Genomic DNA, 20,756 nt, shown 5'->3' with positions numbered 1-20,756 from the left:
TCAGTTTCTTCTTAGCAGTCAGCATTTTAGAATTTGGTGAGTTGTAAGGAATATTTTTTTATGGGCTGACCGTCTATTAATTTTATTTTGGCTATTGCCAGTGTAATTTTTCATGGGAAAATAAAAATATCTGACATTTTCTTATTCATTTTAGGCTGAATACAAGAAAGGGCAAGGAGTAATGAATAAAGAGCCTGCTGTAATTGGAAGACCAGATTTTGAACATGCTGTGGAAGCTTCTAAACTTTCTAGTCAAGTAAGAATCTAGCGATATTTCACAATGATTTTATTCAGAGATTTTGTTTCTAGCAGCACTGAAAAATATTTTACTTTAGATAATGTCTTTAATGGCAAGCATATACAAAGATAATGTTCCTGTAACCATATCAGATAGGATTACAATAATTGTAAATTTCACTAAGGGATAAAATATGTCATTTTGAGCATGAAACTAAGTGTTCTTTTCTCCTGGCTCAAATTCTAGCTTTTTCCAATGAGTTCAGCCATTTTGTCACATTTCCTAGAATTTCTGGAACTTAGCAATAGTCATATCAATTAGGTTAGATTAGATGAATAATTAAATTTCTATCTATATGTTCATAAACAGAATTTTTAACTTAGTAAGGAAAACGACAATTTTCTCAATGTTTAAGTGCTTTAATCACACATTTGAAACTAGGTAATGACAATGAAGAAAACACTGAAATCATTAAAAGGATCTGAAGAAGTGTACAGACATGCCATATTTTTGGCTGAACATGTCAATAGATAAAAATTACAACTTTCCCCAAATTAATACTTAAATATCATGCAATTTCAGTTAGAATCCAATAATTTTTTTGAAGTATGGATAAATGATCTTAGAGTTTGAATGGCAAGGAATGCCTGAAAATAGCCTTCAAAAGTATTAAAGACCAGTGAAAGGGAACTTACATTGTGAGTTACTATAACATAGTATAAAACCACTGAAATTAAATCAATATGGAATTGATATATAAGAGATAAAATAATCAGTAGGTTAGACTAGGGAATCCTGAAATAGACTCTAATGTGTATAAGAATTTAATATGTGATAAAAGTTTTGGTTTAAGTCAGTGGGAAAAAGTTGTATTAGTTAATAAATGGTGCTGACATAACTGGCCATCCTTCAGGGTAAAAATAAAATTGGACCTGAATCTCAAACCATCTACAAAATAAATTCCAGATGGTTTAAAGATATGAATGTAAACAAAAAAATAATTTTAAAATCTTAAAAGAAAATCCAGGAGACTGTATATACTACATAAGGATAACAGAGTTATTCTTAAAATTGGAGATCCAGAAGCTCTAATGGAGCTTTTTAATGGAAAAAGGTAACATTTATAAAGTCAACAATGACAGCAAACAGTAATTTTTATGCATGTATATAGTGTTTTCAACTTTGAAAATGTCCTTTCTTCAAGTTGCAAATGTCTTAATTGGGTTACATTTCAAAACGGAGAAACGTAAATGAGGAGAACTATAAAATCTAACTGAAGAACATAAAATAGTATCTGGACAATTGAGAAGACCTGCTGTGTTCTCAGCTCTGGAGGGCCTGAGAAGGGCCGTGATTCCGAGCTTTTCTCAGTCCAAACGACACTTGCTGAAGTGGGTGTTGGTACGCACCTGGTAGCTCTTCCAGTATCGCTTTAGATTTTCTGACTTAGGATTTCAGCCTTTTCTGGGAGCACAGAGGTCAATTGGTGGTGTAGAAAAGCTGTGCAGCTTGGCTGAGTCATTAATAAAAGGGCTGTGGAGCTGGACCCCTGAGCTCCTGGTTTTGCTGCTGGCTCATCGAATGACTTTGGACAGGTGGCTTAATTTCTCCATCTGCAGTTTCCTGACCTGTAAAATGACATGGAGCAGTACTGCTTCTTAGGGTTGTTTTGAGGATTAAATGAACTACTGTGAGCAACTTAAAATATTGCCTGACCCATAAAAACACTGCATCATTTCCAAGGAATAATTTTACCGTAGCTATCCAGAAGAATTTTCCACTCTGCTTTTTTTTTTTTTTTTTTTTTAAATGAATTCATGCACAAAATGAAGTATAGTAAGACTGGCTCTTAGATTTCAGTCTTAAATTTTTTCCTTCACAGTCTTATTTGTGAGTCCTTAGAAAAACTTTTAGGGGCTTCCCAGGTGGCTCAGTGGTAAAAAATTTGTCTGCCAATGCAGGAGATTTGGGTTTGATCCCTGGGTTGGGACAATCCCCTGGAGAAGGAAATGGCAACCCACTCCAGTATTCTTGCCTGGGAAATTCCATGGACAGAGGAGCCTGGTGGGCTAAGGTCCATGGTGTCACATAGTCAGACACGACTGAACTGACTGAGCATGCTCGCACTTTTTTGGGCAGACTTAAAAAAAATCTCAAATCATTTAACAGCTGAATGATCAGATATTTAAGCAGATTGTAATTTGCAAGTTACATTGTATCTGTCATCTTCGTTTTTTCGTGAACTTTTTGCTGATCTCATGGTGTATAAACTCATCAGAAAAGGGAGAAACTGGGCAGATGAATATTCAGAACTTCTGGAATGAACTCAGTATGATCTTTTGTGTTTTCAGGTGTGTTGACTAAAAGCAAAGGCAGAAAGTGTAGTTTCTTATTTTCATTGACAACTTTGAAGATCATGTATTCTCTTGCTCCTAATGACAGATTATGAATAGAGGGGCACACAAAGGCAAGCAAATATGCAGAAGGGAAATAATTTAGGAATGTAGTAAGCTGGGAAGCTAGAGGCAGAATGCAGGATGCCAGGGGGAAAGGGCAAGACAGGATTGTGAGAGAGCAGGCGATGATGGACAGTGCCCGTGGTGTGGAGAGATAAGACACCCTGATGACAAGACACAAGGAGGAAGCGAGAGGGCACAATTTTCCCATTTTATCTGGAAACTGAGCTCTGTGGGACTGAATCCAGAAAAGGTAATGAATGGAAACAAAGCTCATTCCTATGTTAACTTGTTCAATAGCTTTGCTTCTGTAGTTGTAAACTTTCCTTTTCTAAAGTCTGGGGGAACATAAAATAATAGCCAAGTAATGAAAAGAAAATCAGTAAACAATAAAAGTGAAATCTCACCTGCCAAGATAAAGAGGTATATTTACAAGTATCTTAAGTATTAGGGCAGTAGTTATTGAAGTCATCATCTTAAAACAAATTCTTCTGAGTGGTTGTTTTGTTAACATATTCATTTATCATCTTAATTTATAAATTGAAATTTGTTTATGTGATGAATAAAATACCTTTAGTTTTATAACATCAGAGAAAATTTTATATAATAATTAGTATTTGTTCTAAAATTGCATGTGATGTATTTAAAAGAGTGGGTTTTAAACCTAAACGTTACTTCTTAGGTTGCTGTTAAAACTGAATAATAAGTATTGTCCTTCAATTGTAAAGGGTATTAATTGGCTTGAAGGATCTCCGATTCTGGGCAAGCACACACCCTTCCAACCTCCTTCCCCCAAACTTTTGGCTTACATGTCACATCCTTGACTTGCTGATTTAAATTCTATTGCTCTATTCCTCTTTATTCTGCTTTTCTTTATAGTTCTTAACACAGTGTGTAATAGTCATATAAAGGTATGTGTGTGTGTATTAAATATCTGCTTCACTAGCACTCAACAGGCTCTGTGGGGACAGGGTTTAATGGCATTAATGGCACAGACTAGGCTTTCAAGAAATATGTAGAGACCAATTAAACACATTTCTCTAGATCATTCACATTCGATACAAAGTCAGTAAAATATTATTTTGTTATGAAAATAAGGGCAGGGTATATTTTGTGTAAAATTCAGACTTAGACATACTTATTTATGATGACTTCTACGTAAAAATCTGATTTCACTCTCCCCCTCCGCAGCCTTTAGTTCAGTTTCATCCAAAATTGGAGGCAGTTGCTCCCGTGGATGTGTGGCATTGTGTTGTTGTTTACTTTTAGTGTTCACTGGTAATTAAGTGCACTTGTCCAGGTTCCCATTTCTTTCCTATCATTTTCTTCTGTGGCTCTGATGAAAAGCTTTCATTCAGGGTCTGCTCTTCTGGCCCTTTGTGAATCTGAGCCATAGGTGATGCCATGAAGCCCAGTACCCCTTGTGCTGAAAGCTTTGAACGACTGAGTTGGGAAATCAGACTTTAGCCATTTAAACACAGCCCTGCCTGGATGCAGTTATGAGGGGCTAGGTTAAATTCAGTCATTGCGGTTGAGCAATTCTAGTGTTTTCTCCTAGTTTGAACCTCTGAAAGTTCTGCTAAGTCTGTGAAACTTCCTTACTAAACTTTTAAGTTTCATCCCATTTGCCTACCCTGTATTTTTCAAAAAGTTGGTAGATAAGGACCATTGGATATGATATTTATAATATGAGTAAAATCAGTCATAGGTGGAACTTTTCGTTTGTTTCCAAAGTGATTGATTTATGTGTAAGGGGTAACATTGTGCCTTAAAACCATAGTTCCAGGCGAGAGTACTGGAGTGGGTTGCCATTTCCTTCTCCAGAGCATCTTCCTGACCCAGGGATCAAACCAGGTCTCCCGCACTGTAGGCAGATGCTTTACCGTCTGAGCCACCAGGGAAGTCATAGCAAAGGCACCCAACACCTATTTCCTCTTGTCTCAAGTGGTCTTGAAACCAGAAGGAAAAATACCATTTTCCATGGTTGAGTCACCCATTATAATGAAAGGAAAGCATCCTGATCTCTTAGGAGATGCAAGTGTGCGTGAGCAGGTGGATACTTAGATGTGTGAACTGTGGATTGATGGTAAGATAGAATGTTCTGTGTATGTGTAGTTAGTGAGTGAACCAGTCAGAAGGTGAGTGGATAGGACCTGTTTGAACTATTTGGCTATTTTCTTAGTTCATTTATGTGCAAACCTTACAGCAAGATAAGAGAATTGAGTGTCAGTGTCTGGTAAATGTATTTTTTATGGAATTCAGTTATTTTACTTTTTGGTTAATTAATGAGGGAAACTCTTGCATTCTTGTTCTTTAGTTACCTTTTGAATCAGATAACGCAGAGTTCTGAAGTTTAGGATAAGATAAATTTCACAGTACTTTGCTGATTATTAAACTCATTAGAAGTACATGGAGGACAGGTACACTTTAAATAATTAATCTTTAAATAACCTGGAAAGGTTATTTCCATTTTAAAATTCAAATTTTAAGGTCTATAGCCCCAGGCATAACTTTAAGAATAAAGTTTTCATAAAAATCTATTACAAGGCTATTAAAAAATTTGGAGACACTATGGAAGTTATCTGGTCCTGATTTTCAATGAAATGACGCCTTCTCAATGTAATCCATCCATTTATTCATTCAAGCAAAACAGTTACTGAACAGATATTACATCCTTGGGGTTAGATTTTCAAGGGTGAACAGGAAAGATATAGCCCATACCTTCACTGAACTTAGAGTCTAATGGGGGAGACCAAAAGCCAGGGACAGTTTTACAAATAATTGCAGCAATGCATGATGAGGGACCACATAAATGTGGAGTGATTCAAAAATGTATCAGCAGCAAGTATTCTAGATTGGAAGGTCAGAGAGGGCTTTCAGAAAGAAGTTACATTTGGGCAACTGCAAGATGTGTAGAAATTATTCAGGTGAACATTGGGAGGAGGTGCTGGTGCTGCTGCTGCTGTCACTTCAGTTGTGTCTGACTCTGTGCGACCCCGTAGACGGCAGCCCACCAGGCTCCCCCGTCCCTGGGATTCTCCAGGCAAGAATTCTGGAGTGGGTTGCCAGTTCCTCCTCCAATGCATGAAAATGAAAAGTGAAAGTGAAGTCGCTCAGTCGTGTCCGATTTGTAGTGACCCCATGGATTGCAGCCCACCAGGCTCCTCCGTCCATGGGATTTTCCAGGCAAGAGTACTGCAGTGGGGTGCCATTGCCTTCTCCATTGGGAGGAGGTAGGGAGCAGTAATTGAGCAGGAAAGCAGAAGATAGTTCTACTGGTGGACAGATCAGCTGATAGAAAACTTGTGTTATAATCGGCAGAAGTCTTGTTGGCTACAGCTTCTACCTGTCAACACCAACTTTACCTTTGGTTGCAGAACAAATGCTGTTTTTCTATTTTTGCAAATATTTGAAGACAGTTTCCCTCCGATTCCCAAATCTCTTCCAGTATAGCACTCTTTAAGGGTAGTAAGTGATGCAGAGTGTGCACTAGATAAGTAATTCCTAAATGAATTAGTTAATGAGGAAAAGTGTGGCAGGAACTACCATACTTTTTAAATACATATTTATATGTATTTAGTATAATATAGATGCAATATATTATTTTTATATCTATTGTTTTTCACTTCCTTTTACCTTTTTTTCTCTTCTCAATAGACTGTTGTTCAAGTCAGTTTAGCAATGACTCTGGGGATTGTGTGTTGGGGGAACAGATTTGGGAAATTAGAGTATTATAGTTCCAACACCTATCTGAGGGTGTGAAAAGATGGTTGATTGCTTATCATTTTCATCATTAATCTATACATTTCTTTAGAGAACATATATTAAGTGCCAGATCCATTCAAAGTACTGTGTTGGGTACTAGGGATACAAAAATGAATAGAAATCTATTTCCTGCTCACTGTTTAATGGGAGAGCAGATAATTCAACTATGTCCAAAACTTAGAAAATAGTCTAATCTTGTATTTCCAGGGAAAACTCACCTTTAACAATAGGTTACTATTCACAACAACATACTTGTAAAAATATACTTCTGATTTATCTTCTGTATCTTTCAGAAATCAATGAAAATATTCTACTTAAAAAATAGGTTACTAAAGTTTGTCCTATAAAACATCACGTGGAAAAACTCAGGGTTCTGTTTGTATTGAAGTATTTAAATCTAATCAATTAATTCAGCTGAGCAGTGCTGGCTTACATCAACTTTTCTTTCAGTTATTCATATTCTTAAATCTCAGGTATACCATGAGTGTCTTAATTATACATTAGCTAAATGGCAAGAATAGGCTACACGATGCTTGAGCACAGAGGGTGCATCATTCTACCTTTGTGCTACCCCCAGTAGTTCTCTGCACAGTTACACTAGGAGCAGACACAACAGAGTGGGAGTGTTAACTTGGGAATTTGTCTGACACATTCTCAGCTGTTATTAAACCTGGCGTTTGCTCTTTCCAAGTAAATGTATATTTCTGAAAAAACTGTAACCGGTTCACTGATGATGATTCCTTCCTTCCTGTATTCATTAAACATTGAGCCTGCGTTGGATTCCTATTTTGAGTTAGGATGGATTTCCTGCCCGAGTTTGGGAATGCTGATGTGAGCCCAGACACACTCCCATCAGGCCTGGAGCTGGTAATCTCTTCCAAAAGCAAATCTGATGGAGTCACATACACGCTTGAACTCACTTCTGCTTGGGCTTAGCGTAAAAGACCAGGATCCCTGACATAGCAGCGGGGTTCAGTGGGACCTGACATTCCCAAGTAATGCTTCCTTCCATGTTGCCTCTGGGCTTAGTGTAATGGTGCTGAGAACTACAGGGGGTACAAAGGCAAAATGATGCACTCTCTGTGCTCAAGGATCATGGAACCTATTCTTGCCATTTAGCTAATAACTAAGACACTCGTGGTGGCTGAGGTTGGGGACTTATGAGTGACTGAAAGGATACTTGATGCGAGCCCATGTTACACAGCAGGATCAGTTGATTGGATGGAAAGAACTACCAGCTGAGAGTGTTCCTGGCACCACAGCATCGGGCAGAATGTTTTCCTTGATCACTGGACAGTGTTGGTGGATATGGCTGAATCGGGAGTGCCATTCTAGGGGAAGTCAGTTCAGAGCGTCTACAACCATAGTCAAGTGAATACCTGTCATGCACTAAAACCTAGAAGAGACGAAAACACAGATTAGAATGTTGTGAAAAGCGCCACAGCAGCGGGGTATTGAGGAGTGGAATTGCGTGTTTAGCAGAGGACCAGGTAGAGAGGATCTGGCTTTGGTGCCAGTTACTCTGGACAGTAGTAAAGGAGATCTAAATTGACTGCATTGGTGGTGGTGTCCCCCCCTGATTTCAAGATAAAATAATCTAAAACTTGAAGCTTTTCTTGTTTTAGGGAGGCCTCGCCTATTAATTATAATAAGTGAGATTTTGCTTGAAATTATAAGATAATATGATGATCAAAAAGTATTATTAGCAAATGAAACTGCAACAGAAACTATTGCATGTGAACCGTCTTGAAATGTTTTCCAAATGTATTCCCATCAGGATTTTTACCAGCTCCCTCCTGGAGGTATCAGCGTGTATCCCTGAGGGAGACCATCACCCAGTACACACTAGATTCAAAGAGTAATATGAGCCGTTCCCAAACTGTCTTTTTTCTAAAGGTTTCTGCAAGGCAGAGTCTTAGGATGTATGGATAAATGTGCATTCTGAATGTTGTAAAGAAAGAAATAAGATAGTGTAAGAATCATAATAAGATATAAAGGGACAAAACAGCTTACTTTTGCTTTTGCTTGCCTGCATCCTTTCCTGGCTACAGCAGTTAAAGCAGTTAAATAATTAAATAAATGAGACTAGCTATTTTTGTTTTATTTTAGTAAAGAATTGTCTAGTTGTGTTCGACTCTTTGCAGCCCATGGACTGTAGCCCACCAGGCTCCTCTGTCCATGGAACTCTCTAGGCAAGAACGCTGGAGTGGTTTGCCATTCTCTCCTCCAGGAGATCTTCTTGAACCAAGGATTAAACCCCGGTCTCCTGCTTTGCAGGCAGATTCTTTACCATCTGAGCCACAAGGGAAGACATTTGGTTACCCTAAGACTAGTTAAAAAAAAAAAAAAATCCACAGTGAAAGTTGGAGATGGTTCTGCCACTGAACAAGAATGTGGAGTGAGAGCAGAGAAGTAATAAATGACATTAAATAGGCCCAGGATGTTTCAGAATACGTAATCCCTAACAATGAGTTTTTTAATAAGTGGGAAATGATGAGAAAAACCATGGTAGGAGCTCTGTCTTGCATTTGCAATCATTCTTTTAGGAAAATTCGTATTCAAATTCTAATATTTGGAACCTGTTTTCTAAATGTGATAGATGTTAAGACATTTATGGTCTCGATTTCTAATTGATCATAGATGTTAGGAATGCAGAAATGGAAACTGACATTTTAAAATCCTGAGATTCTATATAATTCTTGTTAATAGGATTTGAGTTCATGCCTAATTGCATTTATGATCCATGTTCAAGTAGAGGTGTTTTTTTAATTAAAAAAAAACCCTTTATGCCTAATTAAGCTTTATATGGGGGGAAAATACTAGGTATTTAAACTCTGCTGCCATACATTTTTAAGGTAGCTTTTATCTGATATAATTAGAAATCAAATGTGTTGCTTTGAAAGCTTGAAGGTAAATGTGCTATGTAATTTTTCCTGTTTTTTTTTTCTTTTATGGCAGATTAAATACAAAGAAAAATTTGATAGTGAAATGAAGGATAAGAAACATCTTTACAATCCTCTTGAAAGTGCTTCTTTTAGGCAAAGTCAGCTGGCCACTGCCCTGGCGAGCAATGTAAGTTGCTTTCTGCCTCATGAATGGCAATTTGCAGAATATTATTTTCAGTATGTTTTGATTCTTGTTTTGATAGACTTGGCTGTGTGGTAATTGTGATACTTAATCAAGATCATGTAATTTCCAAATAATTTTAGAAAACACTGAAGCCTATTTTCTTGAAGCTTTTCTGGGGGGGAAAAAAGTGTTACTGATTACTCATTAATAGGAATAGTTTTATTAGCAAAACTATTAGTATTATAGCTAATCAAGAGTGGAAATAGATTATAGAGTTTTTCAGAAAAACTGTGTAGTATCATAAATTAATGATTATGACAATAGTTAGCAAATGTAATTATGCTCATGAAATTGTGAAGATTGTAAAATATACCTGGAACATAGTAGTATATCACAAGGAAATTTCCAGAAATTGTACTTGAGATGGCTTACAATTTCTTTCTTATCTCTTATGTAAATTCTGTGAAATACCTCTTCATAAGATTTGTTTTCATTTCATATCTTTAAAAATGAAGTTTCAATTTATAAGAAAAGATAATTTTTATTAGAATTAGGAAGAGTATAAAAACATACATAGAAAAAATTAATTACTTTACTATAGTTGAATGAGACATAGAGTACTTTTTTAAATATTAAGTTTGAACTGTTCCTTTGTTAGAGCATTTAAACCTTTCAACTCCTGTTGTATCTGGGGGACTTAGTATATTTTACTTTCATTCCTGTTTAGAAGGTACTATAATTTGTGTTCATTAACCAGATTTTGTTACCAGCAATTGAAATGGGTGTTTCCGTCTTTTAGGACCTTTGGGAATATTCTAATAATTCATTTTTTCTTATTTGATTATTTTTGTGTGTGTACAAGCATAAAGCAAATAGGGCAGGAATATACTTAAAAGAACCTCCAGCATGGTATTGAAAGCTCAAGGTTTCGAATCGGTTGTCTGGATTTGAATCTTGCTCCACCACCTGATATTACACTTCCGTCTTTCTGTGTCTCAGTTTCCTCCTCTGTAAAATGAGCATACTTTAAATGTTTACTTGCTAAGATTGTGGAGCATACTTAATACATATAAAGTGTTTACACAGAAAAGTTTAAACATCACAGTAAGTGCTTGATGTTTTCTGTTATTAACATTTTTTATTTCCAAAGCATTTGATTGAAAAGGTCTACATAGTAATAGGATTAAAACTACCAAAGGTTCTAAAATTGACACAAAATATAATTGGAAGACAGTGGTAATTTCTAAAGAGTGAAGCTTCTATTTTCTTTATTTTCTGAAAGTAGAGTTTCAGTTAAAGTTACTTGTTTCTGTTAACATCACCCTTTCTGAGCACATAAACAATAAAAGGAGTTATCAAAATACTTTCAAGTACCTGGGAAGAACTTTTATTCATTCAGTAGTAAATGAGCACCATCTAGTGGCTACTTGTGAATTCATTTAATTTAGTACCGTTAAATAATACTTAGAAAGTGAAAGTGAAGTCGCTCAGTCGTGTCCGACTCTTTGCAACCCCGACTCTGCAACCCCGTGGACTGTAGCCCACCAGGCTACTCCATCCATGGGATTCTCCAGGCAAGAATACTGGAGTGTGTTGCCATTTCCTTTTCCAGGGGATCTTTCCAACCCAGGGATCGAACCCAGGTCTCCCGCATTGCGGGCAGATGCTTTAACCGCTGAGCTACCAGGGAAGCCCAAATAATACTTCGTTGTGTTTAAAATAATAATGGGCATAATGCAAAAGCATAGTATTTTCTTCTCCTAGATGGTATTTTGTTTCGTGTTATTTTCATAGGTGAAGTACAAGAAAGACATTCAGAATATGCATGATCCAGTTTCAGGTCTCCCAAACTTGTTCTTAGACCACGCTTTGAAAGTCAGCAAAATGCTAAGCGGAGTAAGTGGTCGTTTGTTGGCTAGTGTAGACCTGTGACTCCGTGGCACCCACACTTCTGAGTGCTTATGAGCGCACCTGCTTGCTAAAGCGAGCCTGGCCTTCACTGCCCCCTCAGTAACTAACTTCATGGAAACTAGTGTCTGTTGCTTAAATCCCACCCAGGCTGTTGCTTTACAAAGCTGGCTCTTTAATATCTCTTGAATACAAACTTTTTTGTGGAATAGCTACTCTTCCAAGTGTTTATGTGAGCATCCTTTCTGTCTTTCTCCTTCCCCTTTCTTTGTAGTAGATTGACGTCACTTGGAGGTCAGGCTCTTAAGTCAGCGATCTTTTATGCAGGCCAGAGCAGAGTGTCTGGTACTCAGAAGGTCTCAGTAGCATAAAAGTTGTCTTAGTCTGAATTATGCCTTGTCTAAAAATAAATCTCAAGAGTGTTTGCACTGCTGCTGTACTTTTAGTCTTGTGAAGGTTTCCGTGTTTTCTTCAACACAACAAGGAGGGGAGGGTGTCCTAATTAAAATATTTGTGTCTGCTGCCCAGTGGCCCGTTGCATCAGAACTTGGCTCTTGATGCTCTTTCCAACACACAGTGCGTCTGAACCGTGATGTCACTGGCTCTCATTACTGATGACCCTGGCTCACCTGTGCCTCTGTTTTCTACGCCTCAGAATGTCCCATGTCAGGATGATGAAGTCTAATTTGACCTCAAGTTATTTCTATGCCTATTTTAATAATGACTCACTCAAAAATTATCTGCATTTATTATATATCTGTCTTGGATCAGGCACAGATTTAATGGCAAAGTATATTGTCAAAGAATGTTAAAAAGTGAAAACAGTCTTCTTCAGGAGATGTGCCCACAGTCATGGATGAGAAAACTCTGTAGTTATAACCTGCTTCCCAAACCATTAAATAATGAGATAACAACTTCAGTTCAGGTTTAAAAATGTCTACATTTGGTTTTGATATGTTGAAACTTCTGTTCATTATTTTGTAATCCTCTTCTTGAAATGTTATCTGTGTGAATTCATATTCATGGAGGAAATTAATTAATTAGTTATCACTGGTCTTTGGAGGAAAAGCAACCCATTATTCTTCCCATCTGTTGAGCAGGGATGAAGGTTGGGAGACTGTCAGGTGCAGAATTAGACTCGGTCCCTGGACACTTAATTCCTGCTGTCCTGCCATTTCAATGCTCATCCTCCTCTGTACAGACGCTCCTGTTTCTTGAGCGACTCTGCTTCAGTTGCACATTTTTAACCACGACTCAGAGATGTGCTTCTAAAAATCCGTGTGTTTCTGAGATTTGACCCTCTGCTTTCTTCATAGGTAGTCTTTGCTCATCCAGCTTGATCACTGCAGTCACATTTGACCTTGACTCTTCCTCATCCCTGTGTGGGTTAATTTCCTTCGGATGTGAGGATTCATGTATAAATAAGTCAGCAAAAATGTCATGGTCGTAATTCAAAAATTTGGATTACCATGAAAAATGTAGGCCACTCATAGGCAATATTTCTTTTTGAAAATATTGACCTTTATTTTATAATAGTGGTGAAAAATAGTAATAGTAATTGTTTCTATTTTCTCTTTGAGAAAACCCATCAAATTCATATTACAGTTGTTTTATACACCACTTGTAAAGTTTAAACCTTCATTTTTTCTAGATCATATTTTTTCTCCATAGAAAAATTGTAACTGACCAGTTGCTTCATGAAGAGAAAATTTGAGTCAAAAAAGGTGTTGCTCTGAAGTCTCTACTTATTAAAGTTGCACGATATTACATTGATTCAAATTTATTATATGTCAGAATTGCCTTCTTTTAAATTTTAATGTAAAGAGAATGAGAATTTTGTTGATTTATAAAGGCAACTTAATTTTAGTAAAAGATTGAGTAAGAGAATGCTTAAACAGGCATTCTACCAGAATTAGTTGTCAGTTTGTTATAAATGGCTGGTTTTTAAAGACCTCTAAATGTCTTTGATATAAATCGTAATTTGAAAAATTTTACTGTGCAGAGTAAAATTAGTGCCTTATTAGTTTGTACAACCATACTGATTAAACTGGAGGGGATATTTTTCTTTGAGAAATAGAACACTGTTAGCTTTCAGGTTTTTTTTTTTGTAACTTTGCATAAATTAAAAAAGTGTATATTGTGTTACTCTGTATAACTTCCACTAGGAGGCAACAGAGACTCTTACCTAAGAAAAAGCAAGTATTGATCATTCTTTTGCAGATCTTAGTTCAAAGAGGGTGATTTTCTTTGGTTTTAAAACAGGAGTTTCTGAAATTCTCTGTAACTAAAATAGATCATTAAGTGACAGGCAGTATTTTTTGACCTTTTCTCAATCTATAAACATTATTCCAGATACAATTCTAGACTTTATTAGTTCTGGATTTTAACTTAGTAATGGAATGTATCCTAGCTTGTTACATGCATTTCATATCTATTTTATAAAATTACTTCTAATTAAATCATGACATCTCTAAGTATGTTGTTATTATTTGAAATTATCTTTTAGAAAAATTAGCAGAGAAGCTAAAATTCAGAACTTATTCTCTTTGGTCAAGATGTACTATGTGAACATTTTCATGAGATTCCTGGGGGTGCTCTTCTCCCTTAAAGTATTCTGGTTAGAGTTTGGGCGATGCATGTCTTAGTTCCCTAATTGACTGAAAATGCCTCTGGGGACCTTGCTGTGTCCCTAGGGAAAGCAGTTTTCCTGTGTAGGCCCCTCGGACCTTCCGTCCTTCCCATCCTTGGCACTGAGGCCTCCTCTGTTTCACTCTGGATCACTGGAGCGTATCCTAGGCCTAAGTGTCCTAGCTTGTTCCCCCTCCCTTTCTAATGCTGCTTACTTCTCCCTCCACGCTACACTAAATTGCCATTTTCATTGAAATCCTCACTGTCTAAAGTGACCAACTCTAGCTTAAGTCTCTGTATATCTGAGTCTTTGAGAGTTACCATGTACCTCTAAAAGTCTTCCAAATAAGGCAAAATTACTAAGTGTCCAATCTCCAGGGGTAAAAATCATAAAGCAATGTTTGTCTTTTTGCTGCCTGCTGTGTTTAGAGTCCTACACTTGCCAAATTTGGTATTCTTATCCATTCTGTTCTCTTCCAAATTCACCTTTTTGTCTGTATGTCTAAAAAGTGTCTTAATCCTTAAAAATTTTCTTCACCTTAAGAATTCAACCAACCATACCCAAATTCCTTGGTTTCTCTTTCGGCCACCTCCTATCTTGTCCTTTTAGGAAAGTTAGTTGAATGATTTCTCTCCCTCTCATTTTCCTTATGATCCATTACATACAACTTTTTTTCCCTTTCCTGACTCCAGCTTTCCTTTCATCTGTTCTTCTTTTCTTGTAGATGCAGTTATTAATAAATACATTTCTGTTCTAGGATAAGGGCAAGACAAACTGCCTTTCTTTTGCCCACTTTGCCTGTTCACACACGTTATGGGTTTTTCCACTGTCACTTCCCAGTGCTGCAGATATTATTTATGCTGTGTTTAGAGCCAGTAGTCCTCTGCTTCTCTTGAGTGTTTTAGATGCTGTTCGCATGGACCACCTAGAGCTGGTCTATCTCCCACTGTCGCTTTAGCTCAGGGTCGGCAATCTACACGGCCAGTGGACAGCAGATGGGAACTTAGTGGCAGCTTTGCAGCTCTTGTTCGCTTGCATTTTCAGTGTGCCCTCCTAAGTAGTAGTTGCTTTTAACAGACCCTTCTAGTCTTACTTTATTTTATTTATTTATTTTTTTTAGCGAGAATATAGAAAGGTTTTTGAGGAAAACAAAGGCCTGTATCATTTTGATGTGGACGCTGCGGAACACCTGCACCATAAAGGCAATGCCATGCTCCAGAGTCAGGTACGAGGCCGCCCTTGCCTGGACTCAGCAGCATCACTGCCAGCACCTCCACCGAGAACGCGTAGCTGCTGGGAAGGACGTGCATCGTGAGAAAAGTCTCAGACTCTGTTCTCTCTGTGTTTATTAGGTTAGGGAAGCCTGAACCATGTTTCGACAGGCAGGCATTTCATAATATTATAGTTACTATACACAATCAAAAACTTACAAGATATGAGTTAATTAATTAATGGTCACGTCTCATAATAATGAAAACTTTTATAGTGTACTGGTCATTTTGAGCTGCAAAAGTATAATTTTCCAGGCATAAAGTTTATTATAATTTTTCAGCTCAGTTGTAAGTGTATTAAAAATGGGAAATTATCTTACCAGTCTATTCTGCCTTCATGTTTCTTTCAACTATGAAATTCTATATACTCTCTGAAAGAAACTTTTAAAAATATCTTTTTCCTTGAATACATTAAAGTTGATAACTTTTAAAATTCTGAATTTCAGTAATTGAAAAAATATTATTTCCAGCATCTATTAAGATAAAATTTAAATCACTCTTTTAAATATACCCCATGGAACATAAATTCCATAATGATTTGATACCTACCTTCATTTATTTAAAAAATATACAAACCAGCTCTCCTTTAAGGTTGGAAGTATACATTTTTTTCTCTTTTCATTTTTATTTTTATTTTGTTTCCCCACAAAATTTTACCCTAACAGTGTTCACTTTCATAGTTTACTTTCACTGATCATTCTATTATACTTCTCTAAAACAAAAATATTCCTAAAAACAGAAATTAAAAAATTCGTTATATGTCCTGCTACCACAAAGTTCTGTTTTGAAAAGATTCTTTTGGATTTAAATACCATTAAAATTATTTTTATTATAATGCATCTTAAGAACCAATTTCATTAGTAATTTTTATATATAAGGATTTTAGTGAAAATACATATCTTAATAAAATGAATTATGGTCAAAACTATGAATTTAATTTAAAAAGGTGTATTGCTAAAAAAGCCAACCACTCTTGCAGCTTGCAGAATATAATTCTAGTTTTTGTTTTTAGGAGATAGAAAATATTGATCATTTTATAAACCAAAATAGATAAGGGTTGGTTATAATGAATAAATAATTCATGATATGATATGATTAAATAATGCTTAGCAAAACTGAAGGAAGTCACATAAAAGCTCTGTGTGTGTGTTTCAGTCAATGTCTATGGGAAAATTCAGCCGTCCTAAAGAACACTGTCCTTCCTTTGTCAGAAAGACAGTCACAGTTCTGGTTTTCTTCTTGTTCATGATTTACTGATAGGCGTCAAAGTTATCACAGTGATTTCTCTTTGTCTCTTTTTTCCTGTCTCAGCCTCTCTGTGTCTTATCTCTCTCTCTCTATATATGTACCTTTACATGTGTGTATATTAATGGCATGTGTGTATACATGTATAACTGCATGTGTGATATCATGTCCTAGAACTACATTATTTAATTGTAAACCATTCATATCCCTTAAAAACTTTAATATGTTACTGGTTTCCTTTCTTTGTATATCACTAACCACAGGGAACCTAGTGATCAACCTAAATGGCCAGAATATTGTGATTTTTAGAAAACAGGGTGGTCGATTTTGCATATATAGTTATTTTACTTTGTTTGTATAAGGGCTTGTGAGCTTTATGTGCCATTTATACTTTTTTTCAATGAAGGTGAAGTACAAAGAAGAGTATGAGAAAAATAAGGGGAAATCGATGCTTGAATTTGTTGAGACACCGTCATATCAAGTTTCAAAGGAGGCTCAGAAGATGCAGAGTGAGGTGAGTCTTTTTGTTTTGCTATCAACTGTTTAGTGCAAATTTGATGTTTTATCATTGAAAGGAACCATTACAGTGGTTCAGAAGGTTTAGTGCATCCGGAAGAAAGTATACTGCACTGGCCAGACCAAGGAATCCGCACTGTAGACCCAGGCATCTAGTCCAGGTCATTGATTTTTTTCCCCTTGCCCTCAGTTTCCCAGTTTTCCAGGTGAGCTCTTGCATTCTGTGATGATAAAATTGACGCTTTCAGGCTGTGTCCATGTGAAATTACGATGAGCAGATAAAAACTAAAAGGAAAATGAAGGGCTGGTTCCTTTACTTACCTTTTTTTTTTTTTGTAATGAGACTAGAGCTAACATTTGTTAAGTACTTACTCTGTGCTAGGTGACAGGCTGAATGTTTTATATATGTTGGCTCATTTAATCCTCTCAAGGTAATGATGCTAGGTAAGTATATTCCTAGACTGATAATGCATCCACTGAAATTAATTGTCTTACCTAAAATTACATATTTAATAAGTGCTAATGGGTAAAAGTCATAAATGATTCCCTTTTTCCTGTTAATTTATTTAACTGATTCTCCCCCTACCCCTGGCTAATAATCAGTGATATCAGAAAGTTTCAAGGAAGTTTCAAGACATCAAGAGAAGAGATCAATTATAAGTTGTTTATTTTTTTCCACTTATCCATTTACTTCTCTACTTAAGATAATGCTAGGTCACATCCACATAGTCACCTGACACTGGTTCCTGTCTACCCCAGTGAGATTTCTTCTGTTGTTTTTTTTTTTGAGGGGGCAGTGGGGGTGAGTGTGGGCAGAGGGGAATCAGACACCAGACACAGATGGTTTTGTCTACAGACACATCCAATTTCTGTGGGTACAACCAAGTTTTTACTTCAAAGGGACAGAAGTAGTGGGCAGTTACTATCAGCTGGTTACAACCACAGTGCTAGACTCCAGACATCCTCAATGGGCAAATCTTTTCTAGTTTTTAAAAACAACATCAAAACAGGGCAAAATGATAATTTATTTCTTCTTTTTATTTGGCTGCACTGAGTGGCTTGTGGGCTCTTTGTTCTCTGACCAGGAATTGAACCCCGGCCTTGGCAGTGAAAGCACCGAGCCCTAACCACTGGACCTCCAGGAAATTCCCAAGAAACGATCATTTCTAGAGAGAGCAAAACCCTCCTAGGAATTTAGTAAACATTACATGTGCTTTGTTGAAAGGTTACGATTCATCTTCTCAGACAAAGGGCATGTAGAATACTGTGGCTTGTTGAATTTCAGAGTTGTTTAATTTCTTCTTCAGGGGAGAGAGGAGAAAATAATTACTTATATTTTTCATATCTCGTGTTTTCTTGAGCCAATAAAGGGGAATTTGATCAAGAATGGTTCAGTGACTGTTTTACCCGAGTCAGTCACTTCTTTTTAAGTGAATTGACAGAGTAGGTAAACTTGATCAAAATTCAAAAGCCCTACAAAAACTCACATTTAATGGGATGGCTCACTGGAATATCTTTTGTTCTAGTCTGTTTGAGCTGCTCTAACAAAATACCACAGACTGGGTAGCTTAAGCAGTAGAAAGTTATTTCTCATAGTTATGGAGGCTGGAGGTCTGAGGTCAGGGTGCCAGCATGCTGAATTCTGGGGTGCAGACTGCTGCCTTCTTGCATCCTCACATGATGGAGAGCAGGGAGAGAAAGGAAGCAGGCTTGTTAGTGACTCTTTGAAGGACATGAATCCCATTCATAGTCTCTCATGTATGATGGCCTCATCTAATCCTCATCACGACCTGAAGGCCCCACCTCCTAATGTCATCCCGTGGGTGGGGAGGTAGGGGTTCAACATATGGGTTTTGGAGGGACATGTTCAGTCCGTAACACCTTGTCTGCATTTTGAGAACAGTATATAAAGTATTGTATGTATCCTTCACATCACCTCCTTCTCTTTCATTGCTAGTTGCTGTTAGTGCTCATTCGTGTCCGTCATTGCTAGTGCCAGATTTCAAATTAATTTCCCTCTGTCTTGTTGTCAGTGATCCACAGCCCAGATAAAGGTTTCTGCTTTCAGGAGCCATTTGGCTTCTCCGAAAGTTTAAGACTATATGAAATTGTCAGGTGAATGTACCTGAGAGACACAGGTCTCAAAAATCATGTTACTTTTCTGACAACAACACAAAGAAGGAGGTTCTGGTGTCTCAGGCTTACCTGCATCCTCTCCCGGCCCTACTGTGCTCCACTTCCCCGTTCAGCCACAGGAACACCCACGCTGAGGACCCTTGTACCATCTGGGTCTCATGGTTCCTTGATTTTTGCCCAGTACTAGTTCACTTTCCTCTCACCAAGAAATCCTGGAATGTAAATGTATGATTAATATACGCTACTGTTGCCTTTCTGTATTAGGAATGATGGCAGCTTGTGATCTGAGATATTATGTTAAGGTTGGAATTATTTTCCTATTAGTAAGAAGACTCAGAGGTGATACAATTATATAAGAAAAACATCAGTTTTGTTCCAGGAACTCTTGTTCTGTTATCTTTTCAACAGTCACTGGTATTTTCTAAATTTAAAATTATGTGGTCTTATTTTACAGAAAGTTTACAGAGAGGATTTTGAGAAGGATATTAAAGGAAGGTCATCAATGGATTTAGACAAGACTCCAGAGTTTTTACATGTAAAGTACATCACCAACCTTCTGAAGGAGGTATGATCCTACTATAGTTCTGCAAAAGAAATAGCCCAGAAAATATGCACTGATAATTCTCTACTAATTCTCTAATTCAGTGTTTGAGTTATTCATCCATTACGTTTTCCTTCACTTTGACCTTTACTAATAGAGTTTTATGTTTTCATTAAAAACAGGAAAGTGTTACTATTTCCATTTAATGTTGAAGGATGAAATTACCCAGATTTCCTTGAAAAACTTGAGAAATACTTTGATTTTATGTTTGGCTTGTAGCTTAGAAGCTCTATAAGTAGCTTTATAGCAGTTAGTTTTTTAAAAAAATATTTTCAGTGTGGATGAGGTTAGCTTGATTCTCTCAAATTTAGTTATTATAAACCACATATTAGAACCAGCTTTTCCTGTAACTTCTCGGCAGCATTCTCATGACATTTGATATCAGAAATGAGGTGATGTGTGAAGGTCTGGATAAATGGTACATTTATAAGTGGCTTGTGTTCTAAGTAGGGAAAAAATAATATATTTAGCATATACAGCATAAGAATTCATTTCCCTTTTTCATTTTATACTCAGCAGCATTTCCCCCCAACCCCTAAACTTAATGGTACATTTTGGCTCACAATGTTATTAAGTTTGTTGAACTTAAGGCCCTCAAATCTAACAATTAAAAATATCATGTTCACAGTTTAAAAGTTTTGTTTTTGTTTCTGCTTTTTGTTTTTAAATAGTTTCTAAGTAACTTGAAACTCTTTCGGTTCTTTGTTTAAATAGTTTCTCTTTACATTAAGAGAAAGCATCAGAGAACTCCATTTCATCCTACATTTTGAACTGAAGAAACTGTCCCTGAAAGAAGTGTCTTAAACCAGTGGAACAGAGTATAATTACCTGCATAGATGTTAATCATCGTGAACGTCTTTAATAACAAAATACCAGCTGGCTTTCGCATTTAACCACTTGTAGAAATTTAATGTGATTCACT

General features: G+C 36.7%; 1 protein-coding gene across 6 annotated transcripts in view; it reads left to right on the top strand.

Moving 5' to 3' along the window:
* Positions 1-20,756, top strand: part of NEBL (nebulette) — a 173,884-nt gene that overhangs the window by 85,676 nt on the left and 67,452 nt on the right. For 5 of the 6 annotated variants that reach the window (XR_011466441.1, XR_011466440.1, XM_070380985.1 and 2 more), the window contains 6 exons: positions 155-256; positions 9,418-9,531; positions 11,323-11,424; positions 15,186-15,290; positions 16,988-17,095; positions 19,688-19,798. Coding sequence is in view for 4 of the 6 variants with exons in the window: in XM_070380985.1 (XP_070237086.1) it covers positions 155-256; positions 9,418-9,531; positions 11,323-11,424; positions 15,186-15,290; positions 16,988-17,095; positions 19,688-19,798 (642 nt within the window). In the remaining 2 variants the exon portion in view is untranslated. The remainder of the gene's footprint in view (positions 1-154; positions 257-9,417; positions 9,532-11,322; positions 11,425-15,185; positions 15,291-16,987; positions 17,096-19,687; positions 19,799-20,756) is intronic. The other variant, XM_070380984.1, reaches the window with a different exon arrangement.

The sequence above is a fragment of the Bos mutus genome, chromosome 13, assembly GCF_027580195.1.
Source record: "Bos mutus isolate GX-2022 chromosome 13, NWIPB_WYAK_1.1, whole genome shotgun sequence".
Classification (NCBI taxonomy): Eukaryota; Metazoa; Chordata; class Mammalia; order Artiodactyla; family Bovidae; genus Bos; species Bos mutus.
This window is presented reverse-complemented; position numbering and strand designations above follow the sequence as displayed.